At 47.7% G+C, this 24454-nt stretch overlaps 1 protein-coding gene across 5 annotated transcripts in view; it reads left to right on the top strand.

The window, feature by feature from the left end:
• Positions 1 to 24454, top strand: part of adgrv1 (adhesion G protein-coupled receptor V1) — an 892784-nt gene that overhangs the window by 443056 nt on the left and 425274 nt on the right. For all 5 annotated transcript variants that reach the window (XM_070885047.1, XM_070885038.1, XM_070885028.1 and 2 more), the window contains 4 exons: positions 1064 to 1212; positions 2965 to 3166; positions 19940 to 20159; positions 23968 to 24207. In XM_070885047.1, coding sequence (XP_070741148.1) covers positions 1064 to 1212; positions 2965 to 3166; positions 19940 to 20159; positions 23968 to 24207 — 811 coding nt within the window. The remainder of the gene's footprint in view (positions 1 to 1063; positions 1213 to 2964; positions 3167 to 19939; positions 20160 to 23967; positions 24208 to 24454) is intronic.

Raw genomic sequence — 24454 nt, 5'->3', positions numbered from 1 at the left:
CATTGGGTGGATGATCGCGGGCCGGAGGGGGATATGGTCGCAGGAGCCGGAGGATGACAAGGGGTCGGAAAAGCATTGCAGCAGCAGCGGGGGTGCTGGGGCGGGGGGAGCCTGGGGGCAGTCAGGACCAGGAGGGCGGAGACCAGAGGAGCATCGGGGGGGGCATATTTGGGGGCTGGAGCAGCATCGGGGCTGGAGAGGGAAAGCCGGGAAGGCTTGAGGGGGCCAGAGAAAGTAGGTGGGTTCCGAGGCCTCTGGATGGGCAGGTTGGGGGGAGTTTAGAGGTCTCGGGGCGGGGGGGGGGGGGGGGAGAGGGGAGATTGGAGGCATCAATGGGGGAGGTCGGAGGGAAATCAGAGGCCTTATTGCAGTGGGGATCGGAGGCCTTGGGGTGAGGGGAGTTCTGCGGGTGATTGGAGGCCTCGGGGTGGGGCGGGGCAGGGCGTTTGATAGTGGGGATTGGGCTAGACAGGGATGCTGGATCCAGGAGGTGAGTGGAAAGAAATTTACCTCCTGTATTCAGCAGTCTTCACCTCCCTTGAGCTGGTAGGTTCCCAAACCAATCAGCCAGAGTAAAATTTGCAATTGCGGATCACCATGAGGCACGCCAGCCTCATTATAATATTTAAATGAACGACCCTCCTCCAGGAATTGGTTTGGCTGCCCGACTGCCATCCCGTCTCCATTAAAACTGGAAGTGGGCAGGTTGGGGTCGAGATTCCATTTTTTAACTCTTTAACCTTCCACCTGACTCCAACCCACCCATTTTTTGGAATTTGAATTCCCCGTATTTTGTCTGTGCTGGCGCTGTGAAACAACAATTCAATTAGTCCTACTCCACTGCTCTTTCCTCAAAGGCCTGCAAATTTCACCTTTTCAATTATATCTCCAATTCCCTTTTGAAAGTTACTATTCAATCTGCTTCCACCACTTTTTCCAGTAGTGCATTCCAGATCATCATAACTCGCTCGGAAGTAAGGATTAAAGTATTCTGTGTGTTTTTCTTGTTTATATTTGAACCATAATAAAAGAGAAACTGATGTACCCTTCTATATTTTACCAGCTTTCATGATTTCACTGTTGGAGATCACGGTGTACAGCCAGATCAACCCCCTGTGTTGGGTAACATCTCATCCGTTAGGATTGTAATACAAACAAATGACAATGCAGAGGGTATTATAGACATTGACCCACAATTCCTCAATGTGGAAGGTAAGTTTTTTTCCCCCTCAATGAAGAAACAATAAGGGGAAAGCATTTGAGCTCTAATTCCACAATCCTGAGGGGAGCTATGTTGACAGGGATTGTGACTCAGAGAATCAGTTCTATAATTTTAGCACAGACCATGTTAATGAGGAGGGCTACTATTTTTCATGCAGTTGATATGTAATGATATCTTAGGTGAAGGAAGAACATAAGAACATAAGAAATAGGAGCAGGAGTAGGCCATTTGGCCCCTCGAGCCTGCTCCGCCATTTAATAAGATCATGGCTAATCTGATCCTGGACTCAGCTCCACTTCCCTGCCCGCTCCCCATAACCCTTTATTCTCTTATCGCTCAAAAATCTGTCTATCTCCACCTTACATATATTCAATGACCCAGCCTCCACAGCTCTCTGAGGCAGAGAATTCCATAGATTTACAACCCTCTGAGGGAAGAAATTTCTCCTCATCTCAGTTTTAAATGGGCGGCCCCTTATTCTAAGACTATGCCCCCTAGTTTTAGTTTCCCCTATGAGTGGAAATATCCTCTCTGCATCCACCTTGTCGAGCCCCCTCATTATCTCATAAGTTTCAATAAGGTCACCTCTCATTCTTCTGAACTCCAATGTGTATAGGCCCAACCTACTCCACCTATCTTCATAAGTCAACCCCCTCATCTCTGGAATCAACCAAGTGAACCTTCTCTGAACAGCCTCCAATGCAAGTATATCCTTCGTTAAATACGGAGACTAAAACTATACGCAGTACTCCAGGCCTCACCAATACCCTGTACAGTTGTAGCAGGACTTCTTTGCTTTTATACTCTATCCCTCTTGCAATAAAGGCCAACATTCCATTTGTCTTCCTGATTACTTGATGTACCTGCATACGAACCTTTTGTGTTTCATTCAGAAGGACTCCCAGGTCCCTCTGTACTGCAGCACTTCGCAATTTTTCTCCATTTAAATTATCATTTGCTTTTCTATTTTTTCTGTCAAAGTGGATAATCTCACATTTTCCCACATTGTACTCCATCTGCCAAATTTTTGCCCACTCACTTAGCCTGTCTATATCCCTTTGTAAATTTGTTGTGTCCTCTTCACAATTTGCTCTCCCACTCATCTTTGTATCATCAGCAAACTTGATTACAATACACTCGGTCCCTTCATCCAAGACATTAATATAGATTGTAAATAGTTGAGGCCCCAGCATCAATCCCTCTGGCACCCCACTAGATACTGTTTGCCAACTGGAAAATTACCCATTTATCCCGACTCTCTGTTTTCTGTCAGTTAGCTAATCCTCTCTCCATACTAATATATTACCTTCAACCCTGTGAACTTTTATCTTGTGCAGTGGTGATTTAATCATTTGAAGCTGATTGAGTGATAAACCACAGTTGATTACTAGTAAAATGCATAGTCAAAAATCTTTATAATTGATATTCAATTTAATCCTTATTTTTGATTCTCTGTTTGAGCCTATCAATGTACAAAAATATCTAATGTTTTTAGTGAATTATACCATCTAATGCAGAGGAAAATGAATAAAAGATAGAAAGACAGACAGAATTATCTGAATAACATTAATGGTTTAATATATAATTGAATTATAATTTTAATTACACATTGCTGTACAAACAAAAATATAACACAAACCTTTAAGGTACTAGTTACAATTAAATATTTTAACCTACATAGAATTTAATTTAATGACTAGAATAAAGATTAACAGTCATGAACCCTGCATTTGATTGCACAGTTGAGGAGGACATTGGGATACTTGGAATTCCTTTGATAAGAAAACGGGGAACATATGGATTTGTCACAACAGACTTTATCTCTCGTGCTATCACAGCAACTCCCAGTGGGGTTGACTACATTCTTCCCAATGGTACAGTCATATTCTACCATGGACAAAACCAGAGCTTTATCAATGTGACCATTATTGATGACACAGAAAGGTAAGGAAAAATATTTGCTAAAATGTCAAAAAGTTAGTATTTGAAATGTATCTTATCACCAGGGTAACCATCTATTAAACTAACTCCACCTGTATACTCATCAGATTCGGCTGATTAGCTTTAACATAAAAATATTCCAGTGAAAACATATGAATAATTCAGCATAGTATATTCCCTATTCATAGCTTAGGCAGAAAGTGCTGCAACAGGATGTGATATTTGCTCCCGTCCCCTGCAGCATCGCCGGTGTCACCTCACCTGGCTGCTTGGGGAGCAATATTTAAAGGCAGTGGTGGTCAGGTAGAGTAACATTTCTTTCTCTCCCAGTCTGGTGCTTCCTGATTTGTTTTGATGCTGCGATTCCTCAGCCCTGCACTCTCTTAGTGCTTGGGGCTGCTATGCACATAGCACAGGTCCCATGGCCCCACAGGGATAGCATGATTGATTCAAACCAACATTGGCCCTTCCCTTTAAGCGAGGGAAGGAGCCTCCAGAGACAGCAGCGCTGCACTGAACATTGTTCGGCGCTCTGCTGCAACCGTGCCTCTCACTCACTTTAGCGCTCTCAGGGAAGTGATAGCGCTTGATTTAGCCCTCCACTTCCCTCTTGGGGCGCTAAATTGGAAGTTTAGGGAGAAAAATGTATTTTAGCCTGGCAATACCTTTGAGCTCCTTGAAAAGTTATCGCCCAAAACGGGGCGCTGTGCAATTTCTAGCCCTAGGGCTCTGGCAATGAGCAAAACATTTTGGTCCCTTAGTGCCTTCTTAAAATTCAAACAATACTTGGAAAATTGCCACCATTATGTCAGCTGGCAAGTTGACTTTAAAGATTTTTTTCCAGATTGTTTATAGAAAGAAGCAAATTGCAATCATGTACAATCTTTCATGTCCTGGATATCCAAAGCAATTCACAACCAAAGGAACATAGGAACAGGAGTAGGCCATTTACCCCCTTGCGCCTGTTCCGTCATTGAATGAGATCAAGGCTAAGCTGTGACCGAACTCCATATAACTGCCTTTGCCCCATATCCCTTAACACCTTTGCTTAACAAAAGTCTGTGGGCTAGACTTTCCACTTTGCTGGTCATCGCCCAAAAAATGGGCGATGTTCCAGCGATGTACGACATCTCAGCCTAACTGATCGCTTGAACATCGCCCATTTTTTTTGAGCGATTCTCCACTCGGCAATAGGCCAGTGATGTGACATGGGTGATCTGAAATGTCGGCGATGTGACGTTCGCCCACCGAACGGCCAGCGATGTGGAAGGCAAAAGCTTCCCTAACAACGGGCTTCTGCACATGTGTTGGAGGTTAGGGGTCATCTACACATGCGCAGAAGGCACGGGGAAGGACAGAGAGAGAGGATAGAGAGAGAGAGAGGAGGAAGGTAGAGACAGAGAGGAGAGAGGAGAGATCATTGTTCATTGTATGTTAAATTGCTTCAAATGTTTGTTCATAGTTGGAGGGGCGGGTGGTTGGGGGGAGGCGGGTGTTTGAAAAGAATTCTGTTTGCAATAAATTTTGTTAATGATTTTAACAATTGTTGTGCATTCTCTGATAAGGTTAGTTCACTTAAGCATTTTGAATAATTCAACATCTTTATTCGCTTGTAATAACATTACTTAAGTTAAGCATTAATGCAAATGCTGCACTACAAAGGCCAGGCCAGTGCAGGCAAGGCTAAAACATAACTTAACGCAAATGCAACTTTTGTATAAACGTAATTGTTAATCAAAATTTAAATGTGCCGATCCCCATTGTAAGTTCATGCACATCGTTCCTTTATCAGCTGCTGACGCAACAACTTTGCTGCCGCGTAACTCCCACGTGCTACTGTTCTTCTTGGGGGTAGGGGGGGGGCGCGGGGTGTGATAGGATCATGGCTACATCGCCAGTGTCATGTTTGTAACTACAATGTAATACCACTGTATTACTGTATACACTCAACTCAGATGCACGCCTTGACGACAGGGGGTGAACTTGTGGGAGACACTCCTTACCTGATCACTCAGGTATATAAAAGGAGGTCCCACGCAGGGTCATCACTCCTGGAGTGCTGTAATAAAGAGTTAAGGTCACTGAGTGACCTTGTCTCTGGAATGTGCCTCATGTGGTTTCATGCTGTAGAGTAAGGACTTTACATTGGCGACGAGAAATGGGAATTCACGACCCACGAGAATGGCCACCAGTAGCACAGATGAACAGTACTGTGTTGGGGAAGACTGGGACGATTTTGTTGAGAGGCTTCAGCAGAGCTTTGTCACGAAAGACTGGGCTCATCTTTTGACCAGCTGCGGGCCAAAGACTTATGCGCTCATGAAGGACTTACTGGCACCCGAAAAGCCGTCGGACAAAACCTTTGAGGAGCTTAGTAGGTTGATTGGGGAGCACCTCAAGCCGGCGAGCAGCATACACATGGCTCGACACAGATTCTACACCCACCGACGTCGTGAAGGACAGAGCATACCGGACTTTGTAGCGGACCTCAGGCACTTGGCCAGCCTGTGTAAGTTCACAGACGCCTGCAGGGGGGAGATGCTTAGGGACTTCTTTATCGAGGGTATCGGTCATGCGGGAATTTTTCACAAGTTAATTGAGACCAAGGACTTGACTGTGGAAGCAGCGCCGTTGTTGGCTCAGTTTTTCATGGTGGGGGTGGAAGAGACGAAAATGATTTACGCGCGCAATTCTGCCTCCAATGCGGCGATGGATCAGGGAGTCAACGTCCTCAATGCTACTCAGAGCCCCGCGGGCAGGCAGGGGCAGTCCGACATTCATCAGGCAGTAATAGACCCTAGAGTAGGACCTCAACAGAGACAATGGCAGGCTGAACACGCCATCACACTGGACAATGCGGCCCGGGATGGGGCCATTGACACCTACTAATAGGGTACTTAAGAGCAGTCAAAGGGACAGTCAGTGCGGAATTCCTGGCTACAGCCCTTTTGTCCCCAACAACGGAAACTTTAACTCGTGCTGGAGGTGTGAGGGAAAACACTCAGCCAGATCTTGCAGATTCCAACAGTTTGTCTGCAGAAACTGCAACCTCAGTGGCCATTTAGCTCGTATGTGCAGAAAGCCTACAACCAGACTAATATGAGGCAGATGGACCAGAAGAGAGTTCTGTGAGGCAGGATGACTTTTGGGGCGCCGAGGTTCAGCAGGTCCATGCGGCGAATATTCGCAGCTCATACACCAAAACGCCACCAATGATGATGAGGGTTTTATTGAACGGTATTCCAGTACGCATGGAGCTGGACAGGGGGGCCAGCCAGTCACTGATGGGCATTCAACAATTCGAGAAGCTATGGCCACTCAAAGTCAGTAGACCCAAATTAGAACGTATCGAGACACAATTAAGGACTTATACTAAAGAAATCATTCCAGTGCTAGGCAGTGCAATGTTGGCTGTCACGCACGATGGCTTAGTGAACCGGCTGCCGCTCTGGATTGTCCCGGGCAATGGTCCCGCACTCTTGGGGAGGAGCTGGTTAGCTGAGATGAACTGGAAATGGGGGATGTTCACACAATGTCCTCGGTGGAGCGAAGTTTGTGCTCACAAGTCCTACAACACTTGGAGTCACTTTTCCAACCGGGCATCGGGATTTTCAAAGGCACTAAAGTAGTGATACACATCACCCTGGACGCCAGGCCAGTGCCACAAAGCCAGAGCAGTGCCGTATGTGATATGGGAGAAAATCGAGAGCAAATTGGACCGGCTATTGTGAGAGGGCATCATCTCGCCTGTTGAATTCAGCGACTGGGCAGGCCCCATTGTCCCCGTTCTTAAAGTGGATGGCTCTGTCAGGATCTGTGGCAACTACAAGGCCACCATCAATCAGGTGTCCTTACAAGACTAATACCCGCTCCCAAGAGCGGAGGATCTCTTCATCACGCTGTTCACCAAGTTGGACCTCACTTCAGCCTATATGACCCAGGAACTGGCCAACGAATCTAAACTGCTGACCACAATCACCACGCACAAGGGACTGTTTGCATATAACAGATGCCCGTTTGGCATTCGATCAGTGGCCGCAATTTTTCAATGCAACATGGAAAGCCTGCTTAAATCCATCCCTGGAACAATCGTATTCCAGGACGACATCCTCATTACGAGACACCGAGGAACATCTCCACAACCTGGAGGAGGTACTGCGCCGACTGGACCGGGTAGGCCTGTGACTCAAGAAGTCTAAATGCATGTTCTTAGCTCCTGAGATTGAGTTTCTGGGCAGGAGGGTTGCTGCAGATGGGATTCGGCCCACCGAATCCAAAACAGAGGCGATTCGACGAGCACCCAGGCCCTGTAACACATTGGAGCTGCGTTCATTCCTGGGACTGTTGAACTATTTCGGGAACTTTCTGCCAAACTTGAGCACGTTGGTGGAGCCGCTACACGTGCTCCTGCGTAAGGGTTGCGATTGGTTTTGGGGGGACTGTCAGGAACGAGCTTTTGATCGGGCGCGAAACCTACTGTGTTCAAACAAGCTGTTGACCCTGTACGACCCTTGCAAAAGTTTAGTTCTGACATGTCCTATGGGGTTGGGTGTGTGTTGCAGCAGGGTAATGCTGAGGGTCAGCTACAACCTGTGGCTTATGCCTCCAGGTCGCGCTCTCAAGCAGAACGGGGCTATGGGATTGTAGTGTCTCTGCACTGTATTATAAAGTCACACGAGGCATATACTGCAGACAAGGTCACTCATGACCTGCACCTTTATTCCCAGGATCAAGGAGTGCTGAGCCTGCGTGGAACCTCCCTTTAAGTACCTGGCTGACCAGGTGAGGAGTGTCTCCCACAAGTTCACCCCCTGTGGTCAAGGTGTGTATTTCACAGTTGTATACAGTGTACAGTGTTGTTCCATATTGGTTACAATTATGTGAAGGTTACAAACATGGCATCACCTCCCCCCTAATATCTTTGGGTCAAAGATTGAGTCTTTCAGGCGGTCGACGTTCTCTTGTGGAGCGCCGCATTTGTGGCTCTGGTGGTTGAGCCGTGACATGTGTCTCTGTCGCCTGAGTTGTTTCCGGCCTGTCCGGGCTGGCCGCAGGGACTGTGCATGCTGGTGACTGTCCTTGTTGCTCGTTCACTGGCAGTGGTGTGGTTGACATCCCATGGTCTATTTCAGGTTCCTCAGTGTCCATGCTGAAACTTTTCTTTACCTGGTCCAGATGTTTGCGGCATATCTGCCCATTGTTTAGTCTGACCATTATGATCCTATTCCCCTCTTTGCCGATTACAGTGCCCTCAAGCCACTTGGGTCCCAATGCGTGATTGAGAACGAATACAGGGTCATTGATTTCTATGCATCTCCCCACTGAGTTGCGATCATGGCACTCGATTTGGGACTGGCGCTTGCCCTCAACAATGTCCGACAGAGCAGGATGAATGAGGGACAGCCACGTTTTAAGCGTGTGTTTCATGAGTAGTTCCGCAGGCGGGACTCCTGTGAGCGAATGCGGGCGGGACCTATAGGCCAGCAGGAGGCGCGATAGGCGGTACTGAAGAGAGGGTCCTTGAATCCGGAGGGTGCCCTGTTTTATGATTTGAAACGCACGTTCCACCTGGCCATTGGAAGCCGGCTTGAATAGCGCTGTCCTGACATGTTTGATACCATTACCCGACATAAACTCCTGTAATTCATAGCTAGTAAAGCACGGGCCATTGTCGCTAACTAGGATGTCTGGCAAGCCGTGGGTCGCAAATACCATGTGCAGACTCTCCACAGTGGTGGATGTCGTGCACGAATTCAATATAATGCACTCGATACATTTCGAGTATGCATCGACAACAATCAGGAACATTTTTCCCATAAACGGGCCCGCGTAGTCTACATGAATGCGTGACCATGGCTTGGTGGGTCAGGGCCACGGGTTGAGGGTGGCCACCCTAGGGGCATTTCCCAGCTGAGCACACGTCGTGCACCTGCAATCACAGTGTTCCAGGTCTGAGTCAATTCCCGGCCACCATACATGTGACCGGGCAATGGCTTTCATGAGCACGATGCCTGGGTGCTCGCTGTGGAGTTCCCTGATGAAAGCTTCCCTTCCTTTCTGGGGCATGAATACCTGGCTGCCCCATAGAAGGCAGTCAGCTTGAGTGGAGAGCTCGTCCATCCATTTGTGAAACGGTCTGACCTCCTTGGGGCACGCTCCGTGTGCGGGCGCCCAATCCTCAGTTAGGACACATTTCTTTATCATTGACAAGAGGGGATCTCTGTTGGACCAGATTTTGATCTCGCGGGCTGTGATGGGGGAGCCTTCGGTGTCGAAAGCCTCACGGCCATGACCATCTCCGCGCTTTGCTCCGACGCCCCCTCAGTGGTTGCCAGTGGGAGCCTGCTGAGCGCATCAGCGCAATTTTCGGTGCCTGGCCGGTGCCGTATGGTGTAGTCATACGCAGCCAGCGTGAGAGCCCATCGCTGTATGCGAGCTGACGCATTGGCATTGACAGCCTTGCTGTCGGACAACAGGGATATTAATGGTTTGAGGTCCGTTTCTAACTCGAACCTTCTGCCAAAAAGGTACTGGTGCATCTTTTTTACCTCATAGACATATGCGAGTGCTTCCTTTTCAACCATCCCATATCCCCGTTCTGCCTGGGAGAGCGACCTGGAGGCATAGGCCACAGGTTGAAGTTGGCCCTCATCAGTACTCTGTGGCAACACACCCCCAGTCACATAGGATGATGCATCACACGTTAAAACCATTTTCTTACAGGGGTCGTACAAGGTCAACAGCTTATTAGAACAAAGCAGGTTCCGCGCCCGATTGAAAGCCCGTTCTTGACAGTCCCCCCAAAACCATTCGCAACCCTTACGCAAGAGCACGTGTAGTGGCTCCAACAATGTACTTAAGTTTGGCAGAAAGTTCCCAAAGTAATTTAAGAGTCCCAGGAATGACCGCAACTCCGATGTGTTGCCGGGGCGGGGCGCATGACGGATCGCCTCCGTTTAGGATTCGTTAGGCCGGATCCCGTCTGCGGCAACCCTCCTGCCCAAGAACTCGACCTCTGGGGCCAAAAACACACACTTGAGCTTCTTTAGTCGCAAGCCTACTCGGTCCAGTCGGCGTAGCACCTCCTCCAGGTTGTGGAGGTGTTCCTCGGTGTCTCAACCCGTGATTAGGATATCATCTTGGAATACGATTGTGCCAGGAATGGATTTAAGCAAGCTTTCCATGTTCCTCTGGAAGATAGCGGCCGCTGAACGAATGCCAAACGGACACCTGTTGTAAACAAATAGCCCCTTGTGTGTAGTGATGGTGGTTCATAGCTTGGATTCTTCGGTCAGTTCCTGGGTCATGTAGGCTGAGGTGAGGTCTAACTTGGTGAACAGTTTGCCACCTGCCAGCGTGGCAAAAAGGTCCTCCGCTCTCGGAAGCGGGTATTGGTCCTGCAGTGACAATCGGTTGATGGTGGCTTTGTAGTCGCCACAAATCCTGACCGAGCCATCCACTTTAAGGACAGGGATGATGGGGCTTGCCCAGTCACTGAATTCAACAGGCGATATTATGCCCCCTCTTAGCAGCCTGTCCAACTCACTCTCAATTTTCTCACGCATCACATACGGCACGGCTTTGGCTTTGTGGTGCACTGGTCTGGCGTCCGGGGTGATGCGTATCACTACTTTGGTGCCCTTGAAAGTCCCGACCCCAGGTTGAAATAGTGATTTGAATTTCTGTAGGACCTGTGAACATGAACTTCGCTCCACAGATGAAATGGTGTGCACATCCCCCCATTTCCAGTACACCTCGGCTAGCCAGCACCTCCCCAAAAGCGCAGGACCATTCCCCGGGACAATCCAGAGTGGCAGCCAGTTCTCTGATCCATTATGTGTGACCACCAAATTTGCACTGCCGAGCACTGGGATGATCTCTTTGGTGTACGTTCGTAATTGTGTCTCAATGCGTTCTAGTTTGGGTCTGCTAGCTTTGAGTGGCCATAGTCTTTCGAATTGTTGGACACTCATAAGTGACTGGCTAGCTCCTGTCTCCAGCTCCATGTGTACCGGGATGCCATTTAATAGAACTTTCATCATCATTGGCGGCGTTTTAGTGTATGAGCTGTGGATGTCTGCCACGTGAACCCGCTGGACTTCAGCGTCCATGGCTGTGCCCCAAGCATCACCCTGCCTTGCAGACTCTTCGTCTGGTTCCTCTGCCTCGTAAACGAACCTCGCTTCGGGTTTTCTGCACATTCTGGCCAAATGTCCCTTGAAATGGCAGGCTCTGCAGATAAATTGTTGAACCCTGCAGGTTTTCGCATTGTGTCTGCCCCCGCATCTCCAGCATGAGCTGAGATTGTTGTGGACAAAGGGACTGTTACCAGGCATTCCTCTCTGATTGTCTCTTTGATTACTCTTGATCACTCTGTTGCTGTGTGTTAATGGTCCCATCCCGGGATGCATTGTCCCTTGTGATGGTGTGAATTGCCGATCCTCCTGCCATTGTCTCTGTTGCTGTCCCACCCTGGAATCTGTTGCTGCCTGGGCGGTGTCGAATTGCCCTTGCCTGCCTGCCTGGGCGGTGTCGAATTGCACTTGCCTGCCTGCGGGGTTCTGTATCACTTTTACAACATTAACTCCCCGGTTCATCGCCACGTTGAAACCAGGGCTGCGTGCATAAATTATCTTGATCTCCTCTTCCCCTGCCAAGAAGGTCTGAGCTATCAAAGCTGCCCTTTCCAAAGTCAAGTCCTTGGTCTCAATAAGCTTCCTGAAAATTACGGCATGACCAATGCCCTCAATGAAGAAATCCCTTAACATCTCCCCCCTGCAGGCATCTGTGAACTTACAGAGGCTGGCCAAACGCCGAAGGTCCGCAAAGAAGTCCTGTATGCTTTGTCCCTCCCGACCTCTGTGTGAATAGAATCGGTGTCAGGCCATGTGTACGCTGCTCGCCGGTTTGAGGTGCTCATCGATCAGTTTACTGAGCTCCTCAAAGATTTTGTCCGCCGACTTCTCAGGTGCGAGCAGTTCTTTCATCAGCACGGACGTCTTAGGCCCACAGCTGGTCAGTAGGTGCGCCCTTCGCTTGTAGGCTGCTGCCGCTCCCAGCCAGTCCTTCGTGACAAAGCTCTGCTGGAGCCTCTCAACGAAATCATCCCAGTCCTCACCAACACAGTACCTTTCATCTGTGCTACCAGTGGCCAATTTTCGTGAGTCCTTGATTCCCGTTTCCCGTCATCAAATGTAGTGTCTCTGCACTATTATAAAGTCACACGAGGCATATACTGCAGACAAGGTCACTCATGACCCGCACCTTTATTCCCAGGATCAAGGAGTGCTGAGCCTGCGTGGAACCTCTCTTTAAGTACCTGGCTGACCAGGTGAGGAGTGTCTCCCACAAGTTCACCCCCTGTGGTCAAGGTGTGTATTTCACAGTTGTATACAGTGTACAGTGTTGTTCCATATTGGTTACAATTATGTGAAGGTTACAAACATGACATCGGGATGGTTGAGAAAGAAGCGCTTGCATGTGTCAATGGTGTAAAGAAAATGCATCAGTACCTCTTTGGTAGGAAGTTTGAATTAGAGACGGACCATAATCCACTCACATCCCTGTTGTCAGACAGCAAGGATGTCAATGCCAATGCATCAGCTCGCATACAGCGATGGGTTCTCATGCTAGCGGCCTATGACTACTCCATCCGGCACAGGCCTGGCACTGAAAATTGTGCTGACGTGCTCAGCAGGCTCCCACTGGACACCACCGAGGGGGCAACTGAGCAAAGCGCTGAGATGGTCATGGCTCTCGATGCCTTCGACAGTGCAGGCTCCCCTATTACAGCCCGCCAGATCTAAATCTGGACAAACGGATCCCCTCCTATCCCTGATTCAGAAATGTGTCCTGACTGGGGATTGGGCGCCCGCACACAGAGCATGCTCTAAGGAGGTCAGACCATTCCACAGACGGATGGATGAGCTCTCCATCCAAGCTGACTGCCAACTATGGGGCAGCCGGGTAGTCATAACCCAGAAGGGCAGGGAGGCGTTCATCACGGAACTCCACAGCGAGCACCCAGGCATTGTGATGATGAAGGCCATTGCACGGTCACATATTTGGTGGCCCGGAATTGATTCAGACCTGGAACACTGTGTTCGCAGGTGCACGACATATGCCCAGCTGGGTAATGCCCCCAGGGAGGCCCCGCTCAGCCCGTGGCCCTGGCCCACCAAGCTATGGTCACGCATTCACGTTGACTACGTGGGCCCGTTCATGGGGAAGGTGTTCCTTATCGTTATAGTTGCATACTCGAAATAGATCGCGTGCATCATCCTGAATTCATGCACGTCATCCACCACCGTGGAAAGCCTACATGCGATCTTCGCAACCCATGGCTTGCCGGACATCCTGGTTAGTGATATTGGTCCTTGTTTCACGAGCTATGAATTCCGGGAGTTTATGTCGGGCAATGGCATCAACCACGTCAGGACTGTGCCGTTCAAGCCGGCCTCCAAGGGGCATCCCTTGCTTAACGTTCAAATCCTGCTGGCCTATAGGTCCCGCCCGCACTCGCTCATGGGGGTCCTGCCCGCAGAGCTACTTGTGAAACGGACACTCAAAACTCGGTTGTCCCTCATCCACCCAGTCCTGACCGACATAGTTGAGGGCAAGCGTAAGGTACAAAACGAGTACCATGACCGTAATTCGAGGGGGAGATGTCTAGAAATAAATGATCCAGTATTCGTCCTCAATCACGCCATGGGGCCCAAATGGCTCGAGGGTACCGTAATTGACGAAGAAGGGAATAGGGTCATTGTGGTAAAACTCAACACTGGCCAGATATGCCGTAAGCATCTGGACCAAATAAAAAAAAGGTTCAGCAATGACACGGAGGAACCTGAAGAAGATCATCAGATGGAGCTCACAACACCGCCAGTGAACATGCAACAAGAGCAATCAGAAGAATGCACAGTCCCTGAGGTCAGCCCGGACAGGCCAGAATCACCACAGGTGACAGACATTCACGTCAGTGGCCAACAACCAGAGCCCCAACTGCAGCGCTCCATGAGGGAGCGCAGACCACCTGAAAGACTAAACCTATGATCCCAGTAAGACTTTGGTGGGGGGAGGGGGAAGGTGATGTCATGTTTGTAACTACAATGTAACACCACTGTATTACTGTATACACTCAAATCAGATGCACACCTTGACCACAGGGGGTGAACTTGTGGGAGACACTCCTTACCTGATTACTCAGGTATATAAAGGGAAGTCCCACGCAGGGTCATCGCTTCTGGAGTGCTGTAATAAAGAGTTAAGGTCACTGAGTGGCCTTGTCCCTGGAATGTGCCTCGTGTGGTTTCATGCTGTAGAGTAAGGACTTTACAGCCAGGCTGGTCCTCCCCGAGGTCCTCACCAGCCTCCTCTTCCTTCTGCTCCTCCTCCTCTTGCTCCTCGCCAGCTGACTCTTCTGTCTCCCCTCCTTCTGGAGGTGGACCTGCAGCCCCATCAGGCATTTGCTGTCCTCCTTATTGCTAGGTTATGTAGCATGCAACATGTCATCTATGTAGTTTTGGGATCACTAGCCACTAGATGGCATCACTGTTGGAGGCCATTGCGCTGTACACACAGTGTCCAGCCCAAGTATAAAAGGCCAGCCATTTTGTATATAAGTCACTTTGGGCCTTAATAAAGCAGAGTCAAGGTCATTCCTCTTGGATTTAAACAGTACTCAGTCTAACAGTTATTGCATACACAACATTTGGCAACGAGGCAACAAGAACCTTTGCCTGCAAAAATGAGCACAATTGGATTGTTGGAGCGATTTGTGGAAGGAGAAGATTGGGAAGACTTTGTGAGCCATTGGAACCAGTTCTTCGTGGCCAACAAAATGGAGGAGGTCGGCAACGCAGATCAGCGCCGGGTGGTGTTCCTCACGGTTTGCGGTCCAAAAATTTATGGTCTGATAAAGAACTTACTCCTGCCTATGAGTCCAACAGAGAAGATGTATGAGGAATTGTGTACACTGGTACAGGACCACCCTAAGCCAGAATAAGGCTTCATCATCTCCAGATACAGATTTTACAGGCACGTTCGCTCAGAGGGCCAGAACGCAGCGGAATTCATTGATGACCTGAGATGTCCAGCGGGACCGTGTAAGTTCGGCGCTGTGTTGGCAGACATGCTGCGGGACTTCTTTGTAATCGGCATCAACCACGAGGTGATCCTGCGTAACCTACTGGCGGTGAAGACATTGGACTTGAACAGGGCCATCATATTCGCTCAGTCATGCATGGTGACGGATAGAAGTCTAAAGCAGTTATCAGTGAAAAATCGAAACTCGGCAAGTACTATAAATTGATTGATTCGGCGTTCGGCAGAGCGGCACATGGCAGGGCCTACCCAACTGCGTACGCGAAACCTGTGGCTGCCCAAAGTCCGCCAGCGTGAATGCATCCGATTTCTCCGTGTTGGCGTTGTGGGGGAAATCACTGGCACCAGCAGTGCCGATTTAAGCAATATAGTTGCAAAGGCTGTCTGAGAGTGGGGCATCTCCAGCGCAAGTGTCCGCAGATGAGCAAGCGTGCTGCGACACACCACGTGGAGGATGAAGATCATACTAGCGTGGATCCAGATACGCAATCCAAGATACCAGAGGAGGAGATGTATGGACTGTACTCGTTCCTAACTCAGAGCAAACCGATAATGATTAATGTGAAATTTAATGGGGTGCCGGTATTGATGGAACTGGACATGGCGGCGAGTTAATCGATAATGAGCCAGAGGGCATTCAACAAGCTGTGGGATACTAAGGCTGTGAGCCCAGGCTGAGTCCAGTCAATGCCAAGTTGCGCATGTACACCAAAGAACTCATAACGGTGATTGGCAGTGCCACAATTAAAGTGTTGTATGATGGTGCGATTCACGAGTTACCGCTATGGATTGTCCCAGGCAATGGCCCAATGCTGTTCGGTAGGAACTGGCTTGAAAAAATCAGATGCGATTGGAACAACATCAAGGTGTTGTCGTTGGAGAAGGATACACGTGCCCAAGTACTGAGCAAGTTCCCTTCGTTGTTTGATCCAGGCATTGGCAATTTAACTGGAGCCAAGGTGCAGATCCACATGGACTCGGATGCAAGACCCGTCCATCATAAAGCTCGGGCAGTTCCGTATATGATGAGGGAGAAGGTCGAAATTGAATTTACAGATTCCAGCGTGAAGGGATCATATCACCGATTGAATTTAATGAATGGACCAGCCACATTGTTCCTGTGCTGAAAAGTGATGGCACAGTCAGAATCTGTGGAGACTACAAGGCTATGATCAATAGGGTTTCAAAACAGGATCAGTACCCGTTACCAAAGGCTGATGACTTGTTTGCAGCACTGGCACTGAACTTGACGTCGGCCTACAGGACACAGGAGCTGGTCAAAACGTCGAAGGGACTTACGTGCATTAACACGCATAAAGGACTGTTTATTTATCACAGGTGCCCTTTTGGAATTTGCTCGGCTGCAGCAATATTTCAGAAGAACATGGAGAGTCTACTGATGTCCGTTCCCAGAACCGTCGTGTTCCTAGATGACATCCTGATCACAGGTCATGACTCCGAAGAACATCTGAACAACCTGGAAGAGGTTAGACATCGTCTGGACAAAGTGGGACTCAGACTGAAACGCTCGAAGTGCGTCTTCATGGCACTAGAGGTTGAGTTCCTGGGGAGGAAAATTGCTGCTGACTGCATCATGCCCACGGACGCGAAAACCAAGGCCATCAAGAATGCACCCAAGTCGCAGAATGTGACGGAGTTGCGTTCGTTCCTGGGTCTACTCAACTACTTCGGTAACTTCCTACCTAAATTGAGCACCGTATTAGAACCACTGCACATGCTGCTAAGAAAAGGCGACAACTGGGTGTGGGGTGCGTCTGAAGACCGAGCTTCTGAGAAAGCCATTAACCTGCTTTACTTTAACAAGCTGCTGGTACATTATGACCCATGTAAACATTTAGTATTGGCTTGTGCTGCTTCGTCTTTTGGAATTGGTTGCGTACTCCAACAAGCTAATGAGTCGGGTAAACTTCAACCAGTTGCGTATGCTTCAGAAAGTTTGTCTGAAGTGGAAAGAACCTACAGCATGGTAGAGAAAGAAGCACTAGCCTGTGTGTATGGAGTTAAAAAGATGCATCAGTACCTATTTGGTCTTCGGTTTGAACTGGAGACAGATCACAAGCCACTCATTTCACTGTTCTCTGAAAACAAAGGTATCAATACCAATGCTTCATCCCGCATCCAGAGGTGGACGCTCACATTATCTGCGTATGATTATGTCATTCGCCATAGACCTGGCACCAAGAATTGTGACGATGCTTTGAGCCGTCTGCCGTTGCCCACACTGGAGGTGGAAACGCCACAACCGGCGGACCTATTGTTAGTTATGGATGCTTTTGAGCGTGAAGGAACCCCTGTCACAGCTCAACAAGTTAAGACCTGGACCAGCCAGGACCCGATTTTATCGGTGGTGAAGAGTTGCATCCTCAAAGGGGATTGGTCTGCCATACCCAAGCAACTGTGCAAGGAGACCAAATCTTACATTCGTCGCAAAGACCCACTGTCTATTCAGTCGGATTATATACTGTGGGGCAATCGTGTTGTTATGCCCAAGAAAGGGAGAGAGAAATTTGTACGTGAGCTACATAGCACACATCGCAGCATTGTAATGATGAAAGCCATCATCAGGTCTCATGTATGGTGGCCAGGAATTAACTCTGAGCTGGAATCATGTGTGCATCAATGCAACACTTGCATGCAACTCAGCAAAGCACCAGCGGAATCACCGCTGAATCTGTGGTTGTGGCCGTCCAAACCATGGTCCAGGATCCACATAGACTTTGCAGGTCCCTTCCGGAGGAAGATATTTTTAGTTGTGCTGAATGCATGTTCGAAGTGGATAGAGTGTATAATCATATCATCCAGCACATCCACAGCTACCATTGAAAATCTCAGTGTCATGTTTGCGACACATGGTTTCCTGACATCGTTGTTCGCGACAACAGATCGTGCGTCACCAGTCAGGAGTTTCAAGAGTTCATGAAACTCAATGGTATCAAACATGTAAGGTCAGCACCATTCAAACCTGCATCCAATGGGCAAGCAGAACATGCTGTCCAAATCATAAAGCAGAGTATGAAGCGAGTAACCCAAAGGTCACTGCAGACCCGTCTGTCATGCATACTGCTTAGTTACAGGACAAGACCACACATGTGTACCGGGGTCTCGCCTGCTGAACTAATGATGAAGAGAGGTCTTAAGACCAAGCTATCTCTTGTACACCCTGACTTGAATAACCATGTTGAATATAGAAGACAAAGTCAGCAGTGGTATCATGATCGCGCAGCTGTGTCACGCGATATTTCTGTAAATGATCCTGTATATGTTCTGAATTATGGTCAGGGTTCCAAGTGAATCTGGCATGGTCACACAACAGCAATAAGATGAATGATTAGTTATTGGCCCAGAATTTGCGGTTGGGATGATGGCGAACTGGCAACGTTCGCCGTCATTCCGCCTTTAACTGCAACTTAGGGATGTGGAAATCCTGAAGTTGCAGTCTATCAATAACAGCTCCAAAACAGGCTGCACTCTGCCCCCCTCCCACAGAGCCAACAATCTGTGTAATTAGCCAAATCCGGGAAACAGACGAAAACTTTGGTTCTTCCACAGTAAGTATGCTGTTAAATTCCCCACTAAATGTTAGACCCAAAGGGATTAGGTGTAACTGGGATTTTGGCAGCATTATTACTGCTAAACAAATGTTTAGGGTGTGGAAAACTAATTTAAATTTTCGGCAGTGTGAAATTTGTCCATTTTAATAAAAATTACAATTTTTAAGTTTGTCCATCTTTATTGCAGATTTGTCTTTCTCCATGTGAGAGCTCCAATCTTTGTTTTTCTCTCTAACATACGTAAAAAGTTAGAATTTTAAGGACTTACTCACTTCCTTGTTCGCTCTTTGAGAATTGTGCGTTTTGACTGGTTGCTTGGACAGCCTGTCGATGTCACAACAGCTCGCACAAGAGGATACCCACTATACTTCATTGATTTGAATTGAAGGTTAGAAAACCCAAAGTTCTCGATACAGGGATCGCGACAACCTTATCTTCAGGGCCAGCTGCAAATTCCGGAGCATTGTGTTTTGCGATACTGGGAGAAGTTCTTGTTCTTTTTGAAAAAAACATTGGATCTTTTACAGACAGGGTCCTGATTTAAAACTCGCCTGGAAAATGGTATTCACTCAGTTCTGCACGGAAATTTCAGCCTAAATTGATGCGCTTAAATTCGAGAATGGGGCTTAAATCCACAACCTCTGACCAACATTCTCACTGAGCTGTGCAGCTGCGCAGCTCTCTGCTGGCCCCGCATAGCCTGGGACCAGCTTTTCTAATATTACATTTTGCACATGCGGGAAACTGTGAACGGGCCACACCATAATACGGGGTACATTGCTTCTGCCCTTGAAGCAAAAGTGCTATCACTGATCTAAGCTGACACCTGACTTGAAGCAGTATTTTGCAAACAGTCCTATTCCATTCATTATAAGTGGTCCAGAGTGACTTGATTGCTACATTATGTGTAATGTTAATAAAAGATTGGAAATCGCTTGAACCAGTCAGTGACATGAGGATCATTGGAACAGCAAGTCTGAATATTTTCTGGCAGATATGTTGATAATCTGAGCACCGTTTCACCTATTTGCATAATGATTAAATTTACTGTACAATTTTAAAGCGGAGGAAAAGCTAACATTTGTAGTATGTTTGCCTGCAGCGAGTTTGATGAGCAGTTTGAGATTCAATTGATAGGAGCAACAGGAGGAGCAGTACTTGGAATCCATCTCACCACCAGAATAACCATCCGTAAAAGTGACTCCATCAGTGGGCTCATTCGATTCCTAAACCTGACCCAGCTGATCATCCCTAATCCCAATGTGACACAGATACTAACACTGATGCTGGAAAGGACTGGAGGATCTACTGGAGATGTGAAAGTAGGTTTGAGCTTATCCCCATCTTGATGAATGACTAGTTATTATGTGTTGTTGAGGGATGAATGTTGGCCAGGACACTGGGAGAACTCCTTTCTCTTCTTTGAAAAAATTATCATGGGATCTTTGACAAGCAGGGGCCTGATTTAGCATGATCAGACCATAAATTAGTATAAAGTTGCAAAATGCTTTATGAAACATTGTAGGTCCATGGCCAGTATTTTGAGGCTGTTGTATTAGTGACTAGGCTATTAGGATGTATACTCCTACCCAATCGGACCTACATGTGACTCCATTCCCACACAACGTGATTGACTCTTACTGTCCTCAGGGAAACTAGGGATGGGCAATAAATATGGCCTTGCTAGTGTCGCCCACATCCCAAGACTGAAAAACTTATACCTAGGACAATTAAATATAAATCAAGAAGTATAGTTTTTACCTTGTACAAAGTCTTGGTTCAGCTGCACTGAGAATACTGCATGCAGTTCTGGTCCCCTCACAAGGTTGGAGATATCAAGGACCTAGGTAAAATTCAGAGGATGGCCACTTGATTGACACCTAGTTAAGGACCTTTCGTTTTCTGGAAAAGTGTAGACATTGAGGGATATGATTGAGGTCTTTGAAATAATGAAGGGATTAGATTTTGTGAACTGAATAGATTATTAGAGTTAGATAGACAGGACAGGACTAGATGTGTTCAGTACAAGTGCTGGGAAGTGCTTCTGTTCTGTTCAGAGAGTCATTGACGTCTGGAATAGATAGCTAATATGTGCAATGATTGTGGATACCCTGCAGTCCTTCAAAAGGGTGTTGGGCAAGTGCCTGGGATTTGCAGCCTAAAACTACTGAGATTTCAACATTGCAGAAGCAACATGATGTAAGAATAAACTTTACCCAAACTCCAGCTGCTCAGAGGCACAGATGAGTGAGAAAAGAAGTCACAGTTGAAGTTAAAAAGAAACTAGGGCAAGAGTTTTTCAAAGTGTGTATGGTAAGCTTAGCAGGGTTGGGCGATGGCAGTAAAGGGAGGTTAAAAAATTGCCTGAGACAACCCTATGAGTGATTGAGATCTCGGCACAGGAGAGGCAAGAGATGGTGAGATCATGGGGCTATTGTATAGACAAGGCTTGTATTCTCTTGAGTATAGAAGATCAAGGTGTATAAGATGATTAAAGGAGTTGATACAGTAGATTGAAACTAACTATTTCCTCTGGTGGGGATGCCCAGAATAAGGGGACATAAATCTAAAATTAGAACTAAACTGTTCAGGGGTGATGTCAGGATGCAGCTTTTCACGCAATGGTTAGTGGAAATCTCGAGCTCCCTCCCTCAAAAAGCTGTTGTGTCTAGGTCAATTGGAAAATTCAAAACAAAGTGAGGTAGATTTTTGTTGGGTAAGGGTATTAAGGAATATGGAACAAAGGCAGGTAAATTGAGTTTAGGTACAGATCAGCCATGCTCTAATTGAATGGCAGGACAGGCTTGAGGGGCTGAATGGCCTATTCTTGTTCCTATGTTTCTAGCTGTAGATGTGGGTGAGAACGTATGTGAATGGTGAGGTTGAGTGAAGATGAAAGGCAGAAAAGTCAAAGGAGTGGGAACTAGTAGACTTTAGGAATAGGTTGAAAGCGGCATGGATGAACTATCTTTTGGTGCAAAGGCAAGAGATTAAATTCATAGTATTTCAGTAAATTAGTTGGGGCTTTCTGAACATACCTTCAAGATGAATTAGGCTGATCTGCAACACATGTCAAAGGCACTTTTAGGCAAAAAGGGTAATTTTATTACTTTGTGCTACTGGTGAGGAACCTCATCCATTATTGGAAATTCAGGTGTGGATAGTCCATAATTTATTTGATCATTTAAAACAAAGGTTGGAAAATTGTGCACATCAAACATCCAAATTTCAAAAATGTGCTTCCGACCGGTGAGCCACCTGCTCCACCCATCATCATTATCATCATCATAGGCAGTCCCTCGGAATCGGGGGAGACTTGCTTCCACTCCTAAAGTGAGCTCTTTGGTGGCTGAACAGTCCAACACAAGAGCCACAGACCCTGTCACAGGTGGGACAGACATTCATCGGGGGAAGGGGGGCGGGGGTGGCACTGATTTACCACGCGCTCCTTCTGCTGCCTGCGCCTGACCGCTTCACACTTGCAGCGTTGAGATTCGAAGAGCTCAACGCCCTCCCGGATGCACTTTCTCCACCTAGGGCGGTCTTCGGCCAGGATCTCCCAGGTGTCACTGGTGATGTCGCACTTCACCAGGGAGGCTTTGAGGGTGTCCTTGTAACGTTTCCGCTGCCCAACTTTGGCTCATTTCAATGAAGGAACTCTGTGTCGAGTAATTGCTCAGGGAGTCTTGTGTCAGGCATGAGAACTAAGTGGCCTGCCCAGCAAAGGTGATCGAGTGTAGCTAGTGCTTCAATGCTGGGGATGTTCGCCTGGGCAAGGACATTGATGTTGGTGCGTCTGTCCTCCCAGGGGATTTGAAGGATCTTGCGGAGACATCGTTGGTGATATATCTCCAGCGATGTGTCTTCTGTACACCATCCATGCCTCTGATCCATACAGGAGGGCGGATATTACTACAGCCCTGTAGACCATGAGCTTGGTGGTAGGTTTGAGGGCCTGGACTTCGAACCCTCTTTTCCTCAGATGGCCGAAAGCTGCACTGGCGCATTGGAGGCGATGTTGAATCTCAGCATCAATGTCTGCCTTTGTTGAAAAGCGGCTCCCGAGGTATGGGAAGTGGTCCACGTTGTCGAGGGCCGCGCCGTGAATCTTGATGACTAGTGAGCAGTGCTGTGCGGCGGTGACAGGCTGGTGGAGGACCTTTGTCTTACGGATGTTAAGCGTAAGGCCCATGCTTTCATATGCCTCAGTGAATACATCGACTATATCCTGGAGTTCAGCCTCTGAATGTGCGCAGACGCAGGCATCGTCCGCATACTGCAGGTCAACGACAGAGGTTGGGGTAATCTTGGACCTGGTCTGGAGGTGGCATCGGTTAAACAGCTTCCCACTGGTTCTGTAGTTTAGTTGCACTCCAGCGGGGAGCTTGTTGATTGTGAGGTGGAGCATGTCAGCAAAGAAGATTGAGAAGAGGGTTGGGGCGATGACACAGCCCTGTTTGACCCCGATCCAGACGTGGATTGGGTCTGTAATGGATCCGCTGATAAGGATCACGGCCTGCATGTCGTCGTGGAGCAGGCGAAGGATGTTGACAAACTTTTGGGGGCATCCAAAACGAAGGAGGACGCTCCATAAGCCCTCACAGTCGACAGTGAGATCGAAAAAGGCCATGTATAAGGGCTGGCGCTGCTCCCTGCATTTTTCCTGCAGTTGTCGTGTTGCAAAGATCATGTCCGTTGTTCCCCGTAGGGGATGAAATCCGCATTGTGACTCCGGGAGAAGCTCCTCGGCCACAGGGAGAAGAGTTGAGGAGAACTCTAGCACCAACCTTCCCAGTGGTTGATAGCAGAGAGATTCCCCTGTAGTTGCTGCAGTCGGACTTGTCCCCTTTTTAAAAATGGACACGATCACTGCATCTCTGAGATCTCCCGGCATGCTCTCCTCCCTCCAAATGAGAGAGATAAGGTCATGTATCCGTGCCAACAGCGCCTCTCCGCCATATTTTAGCGCCTCAGCAGGGATTCCATCCGCGCCCGTGGCCTTGTTATTCTTGAGCTGTTTTATGGCTTCACCCACCAGAAGTGGGAAGTCAGAAAAAGTTCCCCCTAAAATGTTCTGCTCATGGTTATATTTCTGTAATCCTAATAACTGTGTATCATTTTCTTTCATAGATAAAATGGAACATTCTGGGTCCAAACTCAGAAACAATCTTGCCATTATCCAACGCAGACATGGGTGACCCTGTGAATGGATCATTCTATTTTAGAGACGGGGAGGCAGGAAATAGAATCATTGAATTGAGTATCTTACCACATGGAGAAATTGAAATACAGGAGACTTTCATCATCCAGATTAGCCTGGATTTTGGTGAAGCAGAAATTGACCGTAAAGCTGGAAAAGTGTTATTAACAGTAAGTGATTGTGGGATGAATAATACTGTTTAAACTACTCTTTCCATATATAAAATCCTGTTGATTATCTATTCTATTGAATTTATATTGAATTTCCAGACTTGAAATGACATACTCTTGTTTTATTTGGTTGAATTGTCAAATGGTAGAATAATAAAGGCTGTGAAATTCGAAGGTGTAAAGTCGGTCATTGAGGCCGGTTTTGTTGAAAAAATGGCGGCCGCCTCACTTCCGGCATGGAACACAG

This window comes from Pristiophorus japonicus, chromosome 1 (genome assembly GCF_044704955.1).
Source record: "Pristiophorus japonicus isolate sPriJap1 chromosome 1, sPriJap1.hap1, whole genome shotgun sequence".
Taxonomy (NCBI): Eukaryota; Metazoa; Chordata; class Chondrichthyes; family Pristiophoridae; genus Pristiophorus; species Pristiophorus japonicus.
The sequence above is the reverse complement of the archived record's forward strand: the minus strand, read 5'-3'. Positions and strand labels throughout refer to the sequence as shown.